Below are 18,371 nucleotides of genomic sequence, written 5' to 3'. Positions count from 1 at the left end.
TATGCAGGAGGTCCATCAGAGTGGGGGTCTGACAATGTCCTGTATGCCAGGCATAGATCTCGCCTCAAAAGCCTGAAGGAGACAATACATGGATAGAGCCTTGAGGTGGTCAGTGTAGGACATATTACTTATGCCCTGTATTCTTTGTGAGGAACCTCTGTGGGACATTCCAGTTGTTGGATATGCCTAGGTACATGCCAAATGGGGCGTTGTACTCTATGGTAGGTCTGTTGAATGCCGAATACTGTGGAACAATGACTTCCTTGGACTTGGATGCTATACCTTTGTCTACGAGTTGTACAACATAGAATGATTTCCTCACCACTGTAGACACATGATGATTAAAGGCTAGATTACTATCTGTGTGTCCCTAAGACCGTGACTACTGGGTCAACTCTAAGGGGGTGTGTTGTCAGTGTGATATTTACCAGGGATGGATGACTTCCCAAAGGATACTATTATGCATTTCTTGCCGTTTAGTTTTAGTCCATGGCTCTGACACCTGTTGTTTCTGTGTCGGCCCATCCTGGAAAGCATTTGTGTCAGTCTGAAATTCAATGACTGCTCCTAATCTGCAATCATCTGCAAATTTAGTCAGCCAGAGACCACTGACATTGGCCTTGACTTCTGAGAAGTAAATGCCAAAAAAAGAGTGGGCCGAGGACTGATCCCCGAGGGGCTCCACTTGTGACTGGCCACTTTGGAAAGGTGGAGGCCACTTTGTAAAGGTGGATTCCCCAATTCTAACTTCCTGGGTCCTGTCTGTGAGCCAGTTGTCTATCCAACGGGTGACATACGAGTTTGTACCTAACCTCTTGAGTTTGTCAACAATACCTGAGTGGGTATTGTCAAATGCCTTGACCAGATCAAGGTAGGCAGTGTGAATGACTTTGGCCTCATCCATTGCTTTAGTGACCTTGTCTAAGAAATCCACCAAGATGAGTAGGCATGATCTGCCCTTGACTAAACCAAACTGGGTTGGTTCCAGTGTCTGGAGGTTTGCTATATCTGTATTGATCATCTCCATGATAATTCTTTCCATGGCTTTACATATAAGACTAGTGGGACGTATGGGTCTGTAGTTTCCAAGGTCTGTAGATGGCCTACCTTTGTGCAGAGGGATGATTGTTGCCTTTCTCCATTCATGAGGCATGAAGCCTGTTTGAAGGCAACAGTTAAATAGTAATTCTGCATTTTGTACATGAGGTCAGTTTCATATCAACATTGACTGTCACCAGGCACTAATGTTCACACCCCTGGGTGGCCAGTCTTGCCACAGTAGTTCTTGTATTCCACATTCATGAGTGGATGCACATCTATGGCCAGGTTAGAGTTTCCAATCCACCTACTGCATGTCTTTGGAATGTGGGAGGAAAATGAAGCATCTGGGGAAAATCCCCACAAACACAAGGAGGACGTGCAGAATCTACACAGAAGTCACCTCAGCCAAGAGACAAGCTTGTATTTACTAAATACTATATACTTTTCTTTTACCTATGATATCTCTTCTGAAAATGTCTTTTTTTATTTGCATATTTTCTCCACTTAAATGCATATTGTTTCCATGATGTAAGTCTTACTTGTATGATCCATGCTTCCTACTTTTTTCAAAGTTTGACTTAAAATTTGTAAGTTTCTTTTTTCACTGATTCTGCTCTAAAGTTTAAGCATATAGGTCATGCACTTTAGTGACCAATTGCTCCCCAGTAGGAACTAATTTTCTAATTTGAAATCCCTTCCTTTGCATGTGAGAATTCCAAGTCTGACACTGCCCTTTTCAAGTAGTATAATTTCACTGGAAATCGTTGTTAACACTTGTAATGTGGCATTCATATTTTAATAGTCTGTTTGCATTTTCTTTCTTGTTTTATTTTTGCAAGCTCCCATTCCATTTGGCAGTGCACAACTCTTGAGGTTATCTGGTTTCTCCCGGGAGCTGAAGGCTCCAGCCATTTTCTTTTCCTCCGTCCAGGTGATCCCTCTAAGTTTGTATTGGGGGGAGGTTGTGCTCCCACAATGCCACAGGCTTTGGTTATGCAGTGTCATGCCTGCCCTGGCCTAAGATGAGGAGTACAGACAGGGTTGCCAGATTTCTTAAGTGTCAGGTAGGAACAAAAGAACAGCCTGCTGTTCCACATTGAACAGAAGTGACTCAGCTTTGCGATTTGATTGGCTCGTATACCGACCAGTCATAAATCTCAAAGTGTAGGCTGTATCGCCTGGATTTTATCCAGCAGTACGGGACTCTGGATTGAGCTACCAATCCCCGGACAGTCCCGGTCAAATAGGGATGTCTGACAACCCTGATGATTCAAATACCATCAAGGCAGGACAAAGCCCTAACCACTGCTTTCTCTTCCTTTACTGAGACTCCTACTGATGTTCATCGTGCTATGATGCTGCAGTCATCACACTTGGGTTATCCTGCCGTCAGGCGGTCCCGCAGTCTGCCTGAATTCCAAAGCCTTGGTCTGGCGTCATTTGTCGTCGCTTCTTCCCTGACGTCAGTACAGCAGGGGTATAAAAGAGGCAGCCGACGCCATTTTCTTCAGTCTTTCTTGATGTGCGGTGCCCGAAGCAGAAGCAGTTCGCAAGTGCCGGTCGGCCAGCTCCTGAGATTTTCGAACAGAATTTCAGCCGAAGTCTTCTATAAAGCTAAGTACCCCGTTGGGGAAACTTTTCTTGCCTCAGACTGATGTCAGACAAAGTTAATAATTGCATTTCTTGTGGGAAGCAAATACCTCATAAGGATTTTCATTCTTACTGTATTCCTTGCCTAGGCCCAGACCATGACATTTCTGGTTGTCGGTTTTGCGCTAGGTTCAATAAACGCACTATTAAGCGTCAGGCTGATACCGCCCGACATTATTATGGCAGAAAATTCAACTACATTATGTCGTCGGAACCTCCGACAACTGCTATGTTTAAAAAACGCAAGGACAAAGACTGGCAGCCTAGACTTAGACCAGATACCGATGTCTCGGTTAGGCCTGCTGCCGGATCTTTGGTACTCAGTGAGGCGCCTACGCAGCCCCTGACTACCGCAGATTTAGAAAATACGACTACCTCTCAGTCAGAATCTACTGGGCCACTGGAGCCGGTTCCTCCTCAACCCATGGATGCCAGCCCTGGTGACGATCCGGAGACTATGGACAGGCCTTCGGTTTCAGAAGGCATCTTTAAACCGACTCTCTCGCCTTCAAAGATTGAGACAGAGTCCACAGACTCCCACACAGGCCCCTATGCCTAAAAAACAGATGCTCAAAATGGCGGAGGACCTGATCACCCTTATCAGAGGTTCCCAGCCCCCTCCTGACAAACGGCCTAGACTGGAGGAAGATTTACCTCCTTCTGACCAGGAATCCATTTCCTCAGCAGACTCTGAGGAACAGGATTACCCCTTCCCTCTCTATGAAGACTCAGATGCTGAGGAGTCTATTCCCTCTGTTTCCCCCCCTGAAGACTTCTCTTTTGGGGAAACCTTGCACACCATGAGAGAGCATTTCCACTGGGAAGGACAAGATTACTCTGACTCCAAGAAAAGACTTTGTGAGTTTCTTCTTCTACCCCAGCATAGACCCCTAGCCATTCCTCCTGTTTTAGACATTCTGGATGATGTCTACACTGAATCCAGTCTAAATCCAGATTCCTTACCTCCAGCACCACCTAAACCAGACAGATACTATCGAGTCCCTGACTCTCTCAAGTTTTTATATAAAAGCCCTGCTGCAGACCCAGAAACCATTTCCCAGGGTCCCAAAGGGGTTAAGGCCTCTACTGCTAAGAATCCACTACCTGCGGAAAGAGATTTCAGGGCATTAGAAAGATGGGGGGAAAAAAGTGTATACCTCTGCCACTTTGGCCATGAGGGCATTAAACTGCCATGATTAAATACCAACAGTACTTGCTTACTCAGTTAAAACTGAAAATGATCCCTCAAACAGATCAACTAGATTTCAAAGGGATGCAAGATTTGTTACATGCAGTAGAACAAGTGGGAAAACATTCCTTGCAGTGTGGTTTTGATTCTTTGGAGGCCTCATGTAGAGCAGCAGTCACAGGGTCTGTAATACGTAGACATGCCTGGCTAAAAGAGCAGACCTTACCAGAACATGTCAAAGCAAAGTTACTGGATACTCCACTGCAAAAGGATGCGTTACTTGGTGTCAAAGCAGAGGAAGGGTGTCAAAGCAGAGGAAGTTGTAAAAAAGATGGAAGAAAAGGCAAAATCAATGCAAACAGTTAAAGATTTTTTACAGGTACAACCTCCTCGCTTCAGCAGAAACTGGCCATCAAAAAACTGGTCCTTTCCTGCTTCAGACAGACCCCAAAGGGGCAGGTACAGACGCCCTAGGGGCAGAGGCCAGGCACAAGGTACCTTCAGACCAAGACAATGGCAAACAACAACTCAAAGACGGGGAGACGACAGATCTCAACCCTTCAGAAAGCAAGCTCAATGACTTTCCTCTTCGCCTGCCAAGCAAAATTGCCCAGGCAGCACCTCTAGGAGGAAAACTGGCTCTTTTCCCACAAAATTGGCACATCATAACAAAGGACAAATGTGTTTTGGATATTATTACCCGAGGCTACAGATTTCATTTTCACACTTTACCACGGATGTCAGGCATGCCAAATCTGCCAACAAACCAATGGGCAGAGGCACAAAAGCAAATTTCAGCTCTCATGAACATGAAAGCAATTCAAAAGGTACCTGCAAAAGAGCAAGGTCAAGGATTTTACTCTATTCTGTTTCTAGTACCAAGAAAGGAGAAAGCCTGGAGACCCATCTTAGACCTTTCAATTCTAAACACATACCTGGACATTCCCAAATTCAAAATGCTCACACTACAGCAGCTTCTTCCCATGCTGGGCAAGGAGTCTTGGCTGGTAACGTTGGACCTCCAAGAGGCATACCTGCATGTCCCTATCAGACAAGATTGCAGAAGATGCCTCAGATTTTTGGCAGGCACAACGCATCATCAATTCTCTGCATTGCCTTTGGCTTACTGCGCCCAGAGTATTCACAAAATGCCTGGCATCAGTAATTGCATACTGCAGACAGCGAGGAATACAAATTTATCCATATCTGGACGACTGCCTGATCCAAGCAGACAGTAAAAACATCCTACTACAGCATCTGGCTTTTGTAACAAAGTTGCTAGGTTGCCTAGGGTACACAGTAAACAAAGAAGTCAAAACTAATACCCTCACAAGAAATAATTTTCCTGGGTGCCAGCTTGAATACAACGACCCAGATGGCTTATCTTACGCCCGACAAGCAAAAACAACTGGCTCAGTACTTCAAAAAGATGGCAGCTTCTACCCAGCTCACTTCAAGGAAATTCCTGCAGGCATTGGGGTACATGGCATCCTGCATTCAACTAAGTGCATATGCAAGGCTGCATATGAGAAAACTACAATGGTACCTAAAAAGTGTATGGTCCCAACAGACACAGCCTCGAAGCAAGTATAACTCTCATTCCCTGCCTTCAAAAAGAGTTTCTATGGTGGGCTCAAGCATGCCAAGCAAACAAGGGCCTTCCTTTTGTCTCACCTCCAACAAACCATACCTTGACAACAGATTCATCAGACTACGCCTGGGGTGCACACATGGCAGGACAATGCATACAGGGCAAATGGTCTGCAAACCAAAGGCAACTACACATCAATCAAAAGGAGATGCTAGCTGTAATAAATGCAGCCTTCGAGGACCTCTTGCATCGAGGACAACTTCTAATAAGGACGGACAACACCACAGTTATGTGGTACATAAACAAACCAGGAGGAATGCACTCCTACCCACTATGCAGACAGGCAATGGACTTGTGGAACACAGCATTAACTTACCAAGTACAACTGCAAGCATAATTCCTGCCAGGGAAAGAAAACACTTTGCAGACAAATTAAGCAGAAATTTGACAGACCCACACGAGTGGAGACTACACCCACAAGTATTCTCAATGATAACTCAAAGGTGGGGACCACCAGACATAGATCTGTTTGCCTCAACCAACAGTTGCCAGCTACAAAAATTTTGCACAAGGACTTATCCCCTGGCCTGAAAAGTGGATGCCCTATAATTCAGTTGGACAGCATTGTCAGTCTACGCCTTCCCACCTCTGCCTCTACTGACCCAGGTATTACTGAAAGCCAGATCAGAGAGACCACAGATGATCCTAATTGCTCCGGACTGGCCACGTCAACACTGGTACCCACTACTACGAAACTTGACTCGCAGCCCTCCATGGATCTTACCTCAATTCCCTCTGCTGTTAACCCAACAGAATTCTCAGATCCTTCACAGTCAGCTAAGGACCTTAAATCTAGCTGCATGGAAAATACCTTAAATTATCAAACAACACTTCTCTCAAAGGACGTCCAGAATGTCATTTTGGAGGCCAGGAGGCCTAGCACCAGAAAAACTCACTCAGACAAATGGAAAAGATTTTGTGTATGGAGCCAGGCCAGAAGCCTAAATCCTGGCATCCCAAATATTCCGCGCATACTCCAATATCTAGCTGAGATGCTACACAAAGGCCTTTCTTTCTCATCCATAAAGATCCATGCTTCAGCCATTTCAGCTCAATATGATACAGTTCCTCCCATTTTCTCTCATCCTTTGCTAAGGCAGTTTCTCAGAGAGGCAAAAAATATAAGACCCCCCCCCCCAGAAAACCACCAACTCCAACTTGGGATCTAAATTTTGTTCTGGAAAAGTTAACACTTCCTCCTTTCGAACCAGCCTTTTCAGCAGAGCTTCAATACTTGTCATGGAAGACGGCCCTGCTGCTGGCTATCACCTCAGCACGCAGAGTTTCAGAACTGCAGGCACTTATGGCAGTGGAACCTTTCATCATTTTCCATCATGATGAAGTCATTCTGTTTGATGAAAGCGCTTAACCTGTGGTTTATTTTTGTTAATAAACTTCTCTCTGTGGACCCGCAACGCTGTGCTCTTTTTGGTTAATTGGTTATATTTCGAGTGCATTGAACACCATTGGTTTGGACCTAATCATTTTCCATCAGGACAGAGTATCTTTACGCACCAATCCTTCCTTCATGCCAAAGGTAGTATCCAGTGTGGCTCTCAATCGGACCATACACTTACCCACCTTTTATCCAAACCCACAGAATAAAGGAGAAAGACTCCTTCACTCTTTGGACATTCACAGACAGTTACGTTACTATTTGGACAAGACAAAGGCCTTCAGAAAATCTGACCAACTCCTTGTATCCTATGCACCAGGCTCAGAAGGAAAGGCTATTTCAAAACAGACCATCTCCAAATGGATAGCACATTGCATCCGCTTTTGCTACTCTCACCACGGGAAAGCAGTGCCTGCTATTATTAGGTCTCACTCTACCAGGGCTACAGCAACCTCAGCAGCCTTCCTCCGAGGAGTCCCAACAAAGGACATTCTGGAGGCAGCTACCTGCTATTCAGTGCACACCTTTACCAAGCATTACCACCTTCATCTATACTCAAAAACCAGAGCTGGGTTTGCCACTGCAGTTCTGCAGGGCATCTTAGCTGCACCTAACCCAGTTTAGCTCCTACCACCCAACCATAGCTTTGGGACTCTACCCAAGTGTGATGACTGCAGCAGCATAGCACGATGAACATAGTACAGTTTTGTACCTACCATAAATGTAGATGTTCGAGTGGTTATGCTGCTGCAGTCCAGGTTACCCTCCCTCCATCCACTCTACCTAACAAGGCTTCTCTTATACCTCCAAGTACTTCAACCTTTGGGATGCATGTCTATATGGTGTATTTGCTTACAACTAATACCATTGTTTTGCACTAAGGTATGTTTTGCAAGCTTCTTATTTTGCCTTCTTAGTTTGGGGCACCTGACATCTGGGGCAAGAAAAACTGAAGAAAATGGCGTTGGCTGCCTCTTTTATACCCCTGCTGCACTGACGTCAGGGAAGAAGCGACGACAACTGACGCCAGACCAAGGCTTTGGAATTCAGGCCGACTGCGGGACCGCCTGATGGCAGGATAACCCAAGTGTGATGACTGCAGCAGCATAACCACTCGAACACCTACATTTATGGTATGTACAAAACTGCACTTTTCTTGATATCCCAATTAGATCAAGTTACACAAGGGAAATGTCAAATCTTGTACTAGCAAAAACAGAAGTAAATGTCTTGAGTGTCTGACAGAAGTAATAAATTACCTGTTTAACATGGAAGAATTACTTCAGTGGTAAAGATCCCACATCTCCCCACCATGAGAAAATGGTTATTACTTCAGAAACTTGTGTGAATCCAAAGTACTGATTACCACCTACTGGTGATTAGGAACTGGTTTAACATTTGCTTTTCTTATAATGTAAAAGCAGGTTTACAAGCTAATCATTAAACAAAACTGAGCAGATGATCAATTCTACAAAGCAGAGAGTTCAGGAAACAGTTGTAAGAAAAATGCTTAAATTCACTGATCACTTGTAAAATGCCAAAGCTGTGAAATTCCAAAACTACTGTTTGGTGCAAGCATTTCTGATTTTAAAACACTATCATTTTTAGAAATGACAAAGGCAATACTGGTGGTTCAGTATTCATGTTAAGACCTTTTGTGTTTTTTTACTCCTGAAATATCGTTTTGAATATAGACTGTAATTGCTCATCTTAATGGGTTCTTCTTTAAGTTGCATTTATTTTGGGGCCATGACATTTTAGGATTCTGTAGCCTTCTGTTGGTCTAAAGAGGCAAAGTATACGGATAACAAAATTCATTGTCTAAAACTTTAATCTACAACTAATTGCTGTGATCTGCTGGAAACAGTGTTCAGGCCTTCTGACTGAGTGCTGAATTTACAGCCTCTTCTCTAACGTTTTAGGTCAGTGTCCTACCCTTTGGGTAGTTTTAGTTCATAAACAGAATTTAGTTTTGCAAAAACTTTGCAAGTAATTTTTTTTCTTTCCTTTCTTTTTAGATGATGGTCCTTATGGAAAAGGAAACAAAGATGCTGGTGGCGTGGACTCTGCCCTGGTCTCTAGAAGACAAAGTATACCAGGTACAGAGGCCACTTCATGCAGTGGTTTGTGTTTCACATCACTTTTTATAATGTAATGTTCTTACTTACCTCAGTGGTAGTTGGTCTGGCAGATAATCTTTGCATGAAGAACAAACATAATGCTGTCATGTTTTCTTAACAGCACAACATAGAGACTGATGTTTATTTAATATGCTAACCACTGTAGACATTTGAAATGTTTAACTATGTATGCCAGATGACTGGAGTATTATATCAGCTTTTCCCCTTTTTTTTTTTTTTTTTTGCGCTGTGGCCATCATACTTTGGAATTTTTTTCAAGTGGAGTAAAGCCATCTTTATAAACATTTCATTCAGTTATGCACTTGTTAGAAAATCAAGTAATAATCCTTTTTAGGGTCAACAAATGATATCTCCATGTAACTGTTGCAGTATTCTTCACTGAAGGGATCCCCTGCCAATGCTAGCCTGATGTCTAGCCAGTATACCAAAGGCTTAGATTGTTATAGGGACGTCTTGTGTCACAACCACTCATGGCATAGAGCATAAAAGTGACGTACATACCTCAGACATCTTTGCCGCCAGTCTGAATGCCATCTTTGATTGTCTGAAGACTTTTTCATCTGCTGGTTACCAGTCCATTTTCAGATAAGTGCCCCATTGGGGGTTTTCATCTTATCTTGGCTTTTTCTTTTTGTTATAAGCCTACATGTCAACAGAAAGGGGAAATGGCAGTGTGGTAGACAGATTCTCCATAAAGACAGTCACAAACAGTGTTTGTTTTGCTTAAGTGCTTCTTATGACCATATGTCATGTCCTATTTATCAGGCATTTGTCCCTAAAACTCTTCGTATTTGTCTGTCCTCCTTATCCATCTACCTGGAGAACCAACGTCTTGAGGTGTTGGCGCAGAGTACAATGGCAAAATCATCCCAGCCCAAGGGGTAGCAGTTTGCTAAAAACACCAAAAAAGTCAGGTCAGATTGGGCTGCTGTATTTGCCATGAATGTGTCTCCCAAGACTGGTGAAAGCCTGGAGGATCACTTGGTTATTCTTTCGTATTCGTCTGCCACAAATGCTTTGGAAGCCACCATGGATCTTGCTTCTTGCAAGTCCTTTGAGGCTGTGCAGATGTCTGTCTTGGATGTTCAGGGAAACCACAGCTGATGATATCTGAGGAACTCTGGAGTGTTCCACATATTCTTGTTAGGTAGGAAATTCCCACTACACTGAGTGTCAGAGGGGGGCCCGAACCTCCTAAGATGTTAAAGGCTGACAGCCCTTTAAAGAAGAAACACAATCCAAACATATTTCCCTTGCTCCCAAGGATCCTCAGTGTGAATGACAGGATTTTACAGAGAGGTTGTTCAATGCTGTCATGGCTTTGAAGCCTCCTTGGGAGTGTCTGCTCCTACCCCCCCCCCCCTTGGTCCTCTACTCCTCTTAAGAGGCCTAGGGAGCAGGACTCTTCTGATGAGGACTTGGACTGTGATGAAGAGCTTTGGCCTATTCCTCCCAGATTCACTCTCCACTGGATTATGGTTCTGGGGAAGTCTGTTAGTCCAGATTCTCCCTTTGAAGAGATTTCCTTTGGGGATACTGTCTCTCGTATGATGGAATTTATGTGGGACTGCACCCAGGCTTCTGATGTTCAGAAGAGGTATTGTGAACTCCTCCAAATGGAGTCTTCCAAGCCCTCTGCTGTTCCTTCTTTTCTTGCTGCTTTGTTGGATACATTCTCAGCAGCTTCTCAGGCTCCTGTTTCCCATTTCCCCTGCTCAGAAAATACCTTATGCGTTTTATAAGGTGCCTGATGATTGTAAACTTGTTTACAAGTGTCCCTCTACTGACACCTTTATTATTTCTGTTTCTTCTGATAAACCTTCCAAGCTTTTGCTTTCTAATAAATTGATTCCCTCTGACAAAGACAGTTGGGCCATGGAAAGATGGGGCAAAAAGGTGTACACACCTGCTACCCTGGCTGTTTGAGCTGTGAATTGCCAGACCCGTACAATCAGATAATGTTTTAGTCCTTCTCTTTTAGGCTTTTCAAGTTATTTCAGACCTTCCAGACTCTGAGGGTAAGGCTTTAGCCCTGTCTTTGCTGGGGTCACCTTCTCAACTGACCCGCTATTCCATTAAATGCAGTTATGATGCAGCTGCTGCCTTTGGTTCTGTGTTAAGGCATTATTCCTCCCTTTGGAAGTAATATATTCTTATGTGGTTCTAGCTGTCACAGTAAACACTTAATGGAGGCATTACCTTATGCAGAGTTTCTTAGATTAAATAGAATATGTAGTCATGACTCTGATTTTTTAAGGGAAGCATTTGAAACCCACAAGATGCTTATTAATAGGGATTATAATATAGAGCAAGTTGAGAAGTCCTTGTGTAGAGTTTGGACGGATAGGCAACAGCTGGTAACTGAACAAAGAAAAGGTATATTCAAAATGAAATGTTATAGTGATACTAATGGTTGTAATAAAGATGGAGAGGTATGTAGTAATATTTATTTTGCCACCATGGGGTTGGAAGGGTGGCCTAATGGTTAAGGTGTTTGCCTTACAAACGCAAGGTGCAGGGTTTGAGTCTCACAAGGGATAATTGGCTAGGCTTAAAATGGCTCGCAAGAGCAGTTAGCTTAGTACTAATCTATGAACTTATGAACCACATATAATGTATTAATTCAACAAATAAACATTTTACGATATTATTGGCCTTTATTACTTTCTGACAAACAGTTAAGTGGCAAGATTAATAATTTTCCCCTTATTTCTATTGCCATTTTTGTAGTATACAATACATTCACTTTTCCCCCACCTAGGATGGAATCTTAAGTAGTGAAGTGGGTACTTATAATTGTAGAAGATGTTCTATTTGTCCTTTGGTGGTTAACCTTTTTTCTAAAATCAATAATTTGTATTATAAACCAGTGTGTAGATTTGATTGTAATACTGAGGCAATAGTATATGTGCTGAAATGTCCCTGTCAAAATTTTTATATTGGAGAAAGTCAACGTGCCTTTAAAAAATCCTTTCAGGAGCATGTTAGGGGACATAAAGAATGGTCGTGCAAATAGTCCATTAGGTTTGCATTTTAAAAATTTTCATGGGGGGATGCCACTTTGTTAAAAGGATCTATTTCAGAACAGATAAAAGTACAAATTGGTGAAAAAGTAGATTTGAAGTATACATTATTTGGTAAAGAAACGGCGTATAATCTTAAATATAATACTTTGGAACCTAAAAGTTTTAATAAGGACCTTGATTGGAAATATAAGATTAATTGAATAATTGTTTTATTGAACTGTGTATAAAAAGGTGTGTTTTATCTGTTTTTTTACTCCTTTGAAGACTTTTGAGCCGAGGCACTAGTCTTTTTGGTATTAAAGCAATAATTTATTGGATTTGTGGCTGTGGTTCTTGTTTTTGCTGTGATTTTCTAATAGTGGTTTATATATTATTCCTGGCACTGCCTTCAGCCTTTGTCAAGAGGAGGATCCATTAATTTAGCCATATCATCAGGCAATGAAAATAGCTGCTGAACTTTTCAAGTCTTTTCAGGAAAAGGGTAAGGCCATGCAGGACTTGACCATCCAAGTTTTGTCTGACAACTTTTTTCCCTCCCTTCAATGTCAGATTCTCCTCTCTATTTGTCTTTCCCTGTCTCTCCACAAGTGGTTAAGAATCACTTAGGATTCTTTGGTTCTGTCCGTCATTCATCAGGGGTATTTCATGGTGTGGAAAAGCCGCCTTCTTTTTCTAGGCATTCCTCATCCTCCCCAGGAATAGCTGCCCTTTTTTTCCAGATGTTCTTCAGATTCTTTTGTCACAAGGCAGTTTTTGTTGTCCCAGGAAAGAAGGTACTTGGAGATCTATCCTGGATCTTTTCCAACTCGGCAACTTGCTGAAGGTTCCTTCCTTTCAAGTGCTCTCTCTCCAGATCCTGTTTCCTCTTCAGTTTTGTTTAATCTGTCTGGATCTCAAGAATGCCTATCTTTACATCCTTATTCAGGAAGTTTTTACTTTTCTGTTTTTTTTTTTCTTTCTTGCATTTTTAGTTCTTTGCTGTGCCCTTTGGCCTCTGTACTGCTCAGTGTCTTCACCAAATGCCTTGCTCCTGTGATTGCCTTCCGCAGGATGAGAGGTATTCAAATCTTTCCCAACCTGGATGACCTTCTCATTCAGGCTTCCTCTCCAGGAACCCTACTTCAGCAACTTCCTTCACTATGCTGTTTGCCTCTTACAAAACCCAGGTTTTACAGTAAATTTCCAAAAATCCTTCCTGACTCCTCAGGATCATGTTTTTCTTGGTTGCAGGCCCCAGACCATCCCTATGCTGGCATCCCTGCCTCCTCCCAAGGCCCTGACTCTAATTGCTTATTTTCATTCCCTTTTCCCTCTGGTCATAGTTTCAGACAGGGCGTATCTAAGGGCCCTGTGTTACATAACATGCACTGTTCTTATGCTTCCTCTATCCATACTCCATATGCAAAAGCTTCATTGGTTCTTAAAGTCAGTCTGGCTTCAGCATCTCATCCTTTGGACTTTCTAGTTCCTCTTCTTCCATGCCTCAAGGTAGAGTTTCAGTGGTGGATTCATCAGTTGTGTCTCAACTCAGGGCTTCCTTTTCAGCCCCCTATCCCCTCTCGGGAACTGTTTTCAGATGCCTCAGATGCAGGGTGGGGGGTGTTAAATGAAAAAATACTGTAATAAAAAGATCAATACACAGGAGGTTCAGATTCTTTACTAGTGTACACCAGGAGGCAAAAAACGTACAAGTACAGAATTTTATCTGAATGAAACAGAAAGAACACAACTTTTATAGTATTTCTTACTAGTATTAACCCACCAGGCTGACGTAGTCAGTCACAAGGGGTTTTACATCACTTTAGCTTACAATATTCTATTCATCTAAAATGCTGATACTACATTTTGCTTAAAAACTCTTCTGGTAAACAATGTGGCCTTGCTAGCCACCTGGTTAGTTACAATACCCTTTTACAAAAGTTTCCACTCAAGGTTCTAAATTAATTCGAACATAATAGTAGATACAGTTCTCAATACATTTTTCTTGTTGCATGTTATCACTTCCTCCTTGCAGCCAGTGCGTTATCTAGTAACATATACAAGGTCGATTGCTCAAGCGGAAAAGAGCAGAATATTCTCATTATTTCACACATTTAATTTCCTGACCCAGCAGATAATCACTTGTGAGAAGCATAAACATTAATTCTTGCTGTGCTAGCAGCTGCTGGGGTCAGAGGCCAACTTGCAAAAGGCACACTGCAGTTTCCAAAAGCTTCTTGCAGTTTCATATGAATTCATTTTTCTTGTCATAACATTAATAGAATAAAATGCATTATATCCTTCTTATTTCTTAATAAGCACTAAACATATACATTAATACATATTTTTCTAACATTCCCCCCCCCCCCCGTTAATACTTTTTATTCTATTCTCAGAAGTTTAAACGATTTTTATTTCTTCTCCTAACCTCTTCCACTTGGGACTTGCAGTTAAGAGAGTCATTCAGTTTAGACTTCAGGAGAATTTCATTTGGAACCAATTCCTCAAGTTCAATGTCTTGATACAAGGTTTCAGAGACAGACATATCTATAAAATCTTTAATTAATCTTTTCATGCAGGGGATTCCACAACAAACACATGCTCCTAATAGGAGTAAACCCACACAAATGGCAATCAGAATATTCATTAGGATGGAACCCCACCCCCCCAAACAGATTCTGGAAAAAATCCATCAGAGGGTTTGGGCCTGGTTTGGTCATGGCCGACACTTGCTGAATCACCTCCAGATGGTTATTAATTTCATATCTATTATCTGGTATGTACGCACAGCATTCTTCTTTGATAAGCGCACACGTACCACCTCTCGCCGCTAGGGTGAAGTCAAGAGCCATCCGATTTTGCAGCACACCAGTTCTCATGGCATTCAGTTCATCAGTCACTAATTCAAGAGCAGAAAAAGTTGCATTACTCATTACTTCGAGAAGTTTTGACAGTTTTCTCAGCTCCCAAATCAATTTGACTGCACCATATGCTGGGAGTATACCTGCCCAAGATATAACACTGTCACTCAAGTCCATATGAGTCAATTTGTCTTTGTCCTTCACGGAATTATGGTCTTTCCAACCTGCTTCAACTCACCCTACTGGATTCACAGGTTTCTCGATTGGATCTTTGGTTTTCTTGGAAACATCTCTCACGTTCCGTATTTTACCCAGAGGTAATTCCGCAGTATGTCGTATGGCCGGAACCAGGTAGCCCAAAAAACAACTGCCAGACCAATTCTCAGGTAGCCATTTGTATGCCTTTTTCCCACACACAAAATAACAGTTTTCAACTTTAGTGCTAATACGCACTAGCCCTGCATGAAACATTTTCTTATCTATGATTGACAATTGTTTAATCAAAACAGGATTTCTTTGTACTTCATTCAATGTAGTTTTCATTGAGTTCAAATATGAATCATAGTTAGTATTGCAAACAGTACTCCCACTTTTAGTCTTAATATAACATTTATAAGATATTATGTTACAGTTACTCCAGCCCACTTGGAGAGTATCATTCTTGAAAAAAACACACAATCCCTTTTTGTGTAACAGGTAAATACAATGCTGTTTTATCCTGTGATCTCACAGTTCCTGTGTCAAAAAGCAAATTCTCCCAAGTCTCATTGATCCCTAAAGGAACAGCGGACATTAGTAGTCCTCCATATGCTGTTGGTATAGCTGTACAAACCCAGCAGTTTGAAATGTTCATAGTCTCAGCATATACACGTTTAATTGCTAGGTATGTGTTAAAGTTTGGATGCCAGTCTATGGATGTCTCATCACGTTTATCCAGTTTTACTTGTGTGGTTGAGAAATGAAAAAAACACAAGAAAAAGAAAATTGTCAAAAGTACAGTCAACAAGTGTACGGTCAATAATATGATTATGCAACATTTTTGAGGTTGGTCTGAATTTCTATCTTTGGCCATTTTGTTCTTGTTGCGTAACAGTTACAATGTTTTTATCAAGTTGAAAGTTCTTTACCGGTTTACAATGCGTCAAATGGATCCAAGATGACCTTTCAGCTATTTTGACTGCAGTAGGCATGGCCAGCAGTACCTGGTACGGTCCTTCCCACTTCGGGCTTGCCCAATTCTTCCTCTTTACCTTCACCCAGATCCAGGACCCCGGGGCTAGAATCGCTTCCAATGGTCTGGTCTGTTCTTTATCTGAAAAAGAGTTAAACTGCAAGAGAGATTTATTTGTTAACAGTTTCCTCATATAACTAGCTAGTGAACTATCAGCCTCCTGCTCTGCAGGCATGAGAGCTTTCCACTGAGGTACATAATATGCTCTCCCAAACACCATTTCAAAAGGAGTTAAACCCTTTGCATTTGGAACTGTTTGCATACTCAGCAGCGCCAGAGGCAGACAGTGCACCCAGTTCTTTTGGGTTTCATTGACTAACTTCCTGAGTTTGTTCTTAAGGACTCCATTGTGCCTCTCCACCAGTCCTGCAGACTGAGGGTTATAAGCACAATGGTTCTTAAGGGAAATCCCAAAGAAGCGTCCCAATTGCTGTATGGTCTGATTCACAAAATGTGTACCATTGTCACTATAGATCCTTTCCGGTATGCCAAATCTAGGAATAATCTCCTTTATGAGAGCTTTTGCCACTGTTGTTGCATCCGGGTTTTTAGTTGGAAAGGCTTCCACCCATTTGGAAAACATATCTACAATGACAAGGCAATACCTTTTGTTATCACATTTGTTCAATTCTATAAAATCCATACAAATAGTATGGAACGGATATGGCGGTGTAGGAAAACTTCCTTGTTTAGGTTTAAATGCCCCTTGTGCATGATGTTTGTTACAAATATGACATGCCGCACAAATTTTTTTTGTGTAATTTGTGAATCCATATGTTTGGAATATTCGGTTTATTAACTGTACCATCCCCCCTGTTGAGACATGGCACTGCCCATGGCTCAACGAAGCTGCATATCTAAACAAATTAGATGGCAAAATTGTTTATTTCTCTTTGGAGATGTACAGCCTGTTTTCAAGGATTGCTCCTCGTTTTTCCCATTTTTGTTTCTCTGCTTTTGTAGTAAGCGTCTGCTTTGTTTTTAACATTTCTAGGTCTAAAATTTCAGACGGTTGTAATTCCTCGTCTAAAAGTAAAGTTTCTGAGTCTGAAGCTGCTTGCTTCGCAGCTGCATCAGCTCTCGCATTACCTTTTGAAATTCTGTCCTGCTGTTTTGTATGAGCTACGCATTTGCAAATAGCTACTTTAGTAGGAAACTGAATAGATTCTAACAATTCTAAAATTAATTGCGCATGATTAATTGGTTTACCACTAAATGTTATCATCCCTCTATTTTTCCACTGCTGTGCAAAAACATGTACAGTAGAAAAAGCATACTGACTGTCAGTATATATGTTTACACATTTGTCTTTTGCTAAGGTACAAGCTCGTGTTAAGGCAATCAATTCTGCTGCTTGTGCAGACAAGTTATGTGGTAAGGATTGGGCTTCTAAGGTTTCAGTGTCTGTAACTATTGCATACCCCACTAGATTTTTCCCTGTAGGGCCCCTTCTGCATGAGCCGTCCACGTAATATGTCACCTCAGCCTTATCCAAGAGAATATCCATGAGATCTTGTCTGGGTAAGGTTTTCTGCTCAATTTCCTGCAGGCAACTGTGTGGTGTGCCATCCGCAGGAGTTGGGAGCAAAGTTGATGGATTTAATGTCATGCATCGTTCAATTGTCATATGAGGTTGGCTCAACAGTATAGTCATACAGGAAAGGTGTCTAGCAGGAGAGAGATATGCTACTTTTTCTTGCAGTAAAATTATCGCAACTGCATGAGGCACTCTCAATGTGAGAGGGTGGAATAACACCACTGAGGCTGAAGCCTGTACTGCCATTGCAGCTGCAACCACTGCTTGCACACAGTGGGGCAAGGATCGTGCCAATGGGTCTAACTGTGATGAATAGTAAGCTATGGGGCTTTGCTTATCCCCATGTTGTTGTCAACACTGATGTCATATATCCCTGCTTACAGTCTACAGTTTGAAAGAAACGTTTATGATAGTTTGGTAATCCTAGAACTAATGAAGAAGCTATTAATTGCTTCAACCTGCAGAAAGCCATTTCTGCTTCAGGTGTCCATTGTAATAAATCCTGTGCTGCCATTGGCTTTTTGTATATGAGGTAGGTCAGTGGAGCAGATTCCAAAGCATAATTTGGTATCCAACTCCGGCAGAAGTTAGTTGTTCCCAGGAAGGACATCATTTCCTTCTTGGTTGCTGGTTTGGGTGCTTGTAAAATCGCTGTTTTTCTATCCTCAT

At 42.1% G+C, this 18,371-nt stretch overlaps 1 protein-coding gene across 4 annotated transcripts in view; it reads left to right on the top strand.

The window, feature by feature from the left end:
- The window catches only part of GRIP2 (glutamate receptor interacting protein 2), a 2,580,489-nt gene that overhangs the window by 1,040,681 nt on the left and 1,521,437 nt on the right, over nucleotides 1–18,371 (top strand). For all 4 annotated transcript variants that reach the window (XM_044078606.1, XM_044078609.1, XM_044078607.1 and 1 more), the window contains exon 2: nucleotides 8,946–9,026. In XM_044078606.1, the coding sequence (XP_043934541.1) occupies nucleotides 8,946–9,026 (81 nt within the window). The remainder of the gene's footprint in view (nucleotides 1–8,945; nucleotides 9,027–18,371) is intronic.

This window comes from Protopterus annectens, chromosome 7.part1 (assembly GCF_019279795.1).
Source record: "Protopterus annectens isolate FY-2018-M chromosome 7.part1, PAN1.0, whole genome shotgun sequence".
Classification (NCBI taxonomy): domain Eukaryota; kingdom Metazoa; phylum Chordata; order Ceratodontiformes; family Protopteridae; genus Protopterus; species Protopterus annectens.
The sequence above is the reverse complement of the archived record's forward strand: the minus strand, read 5'-3'. Positions and strand labels throughout refer to the sequence as shown.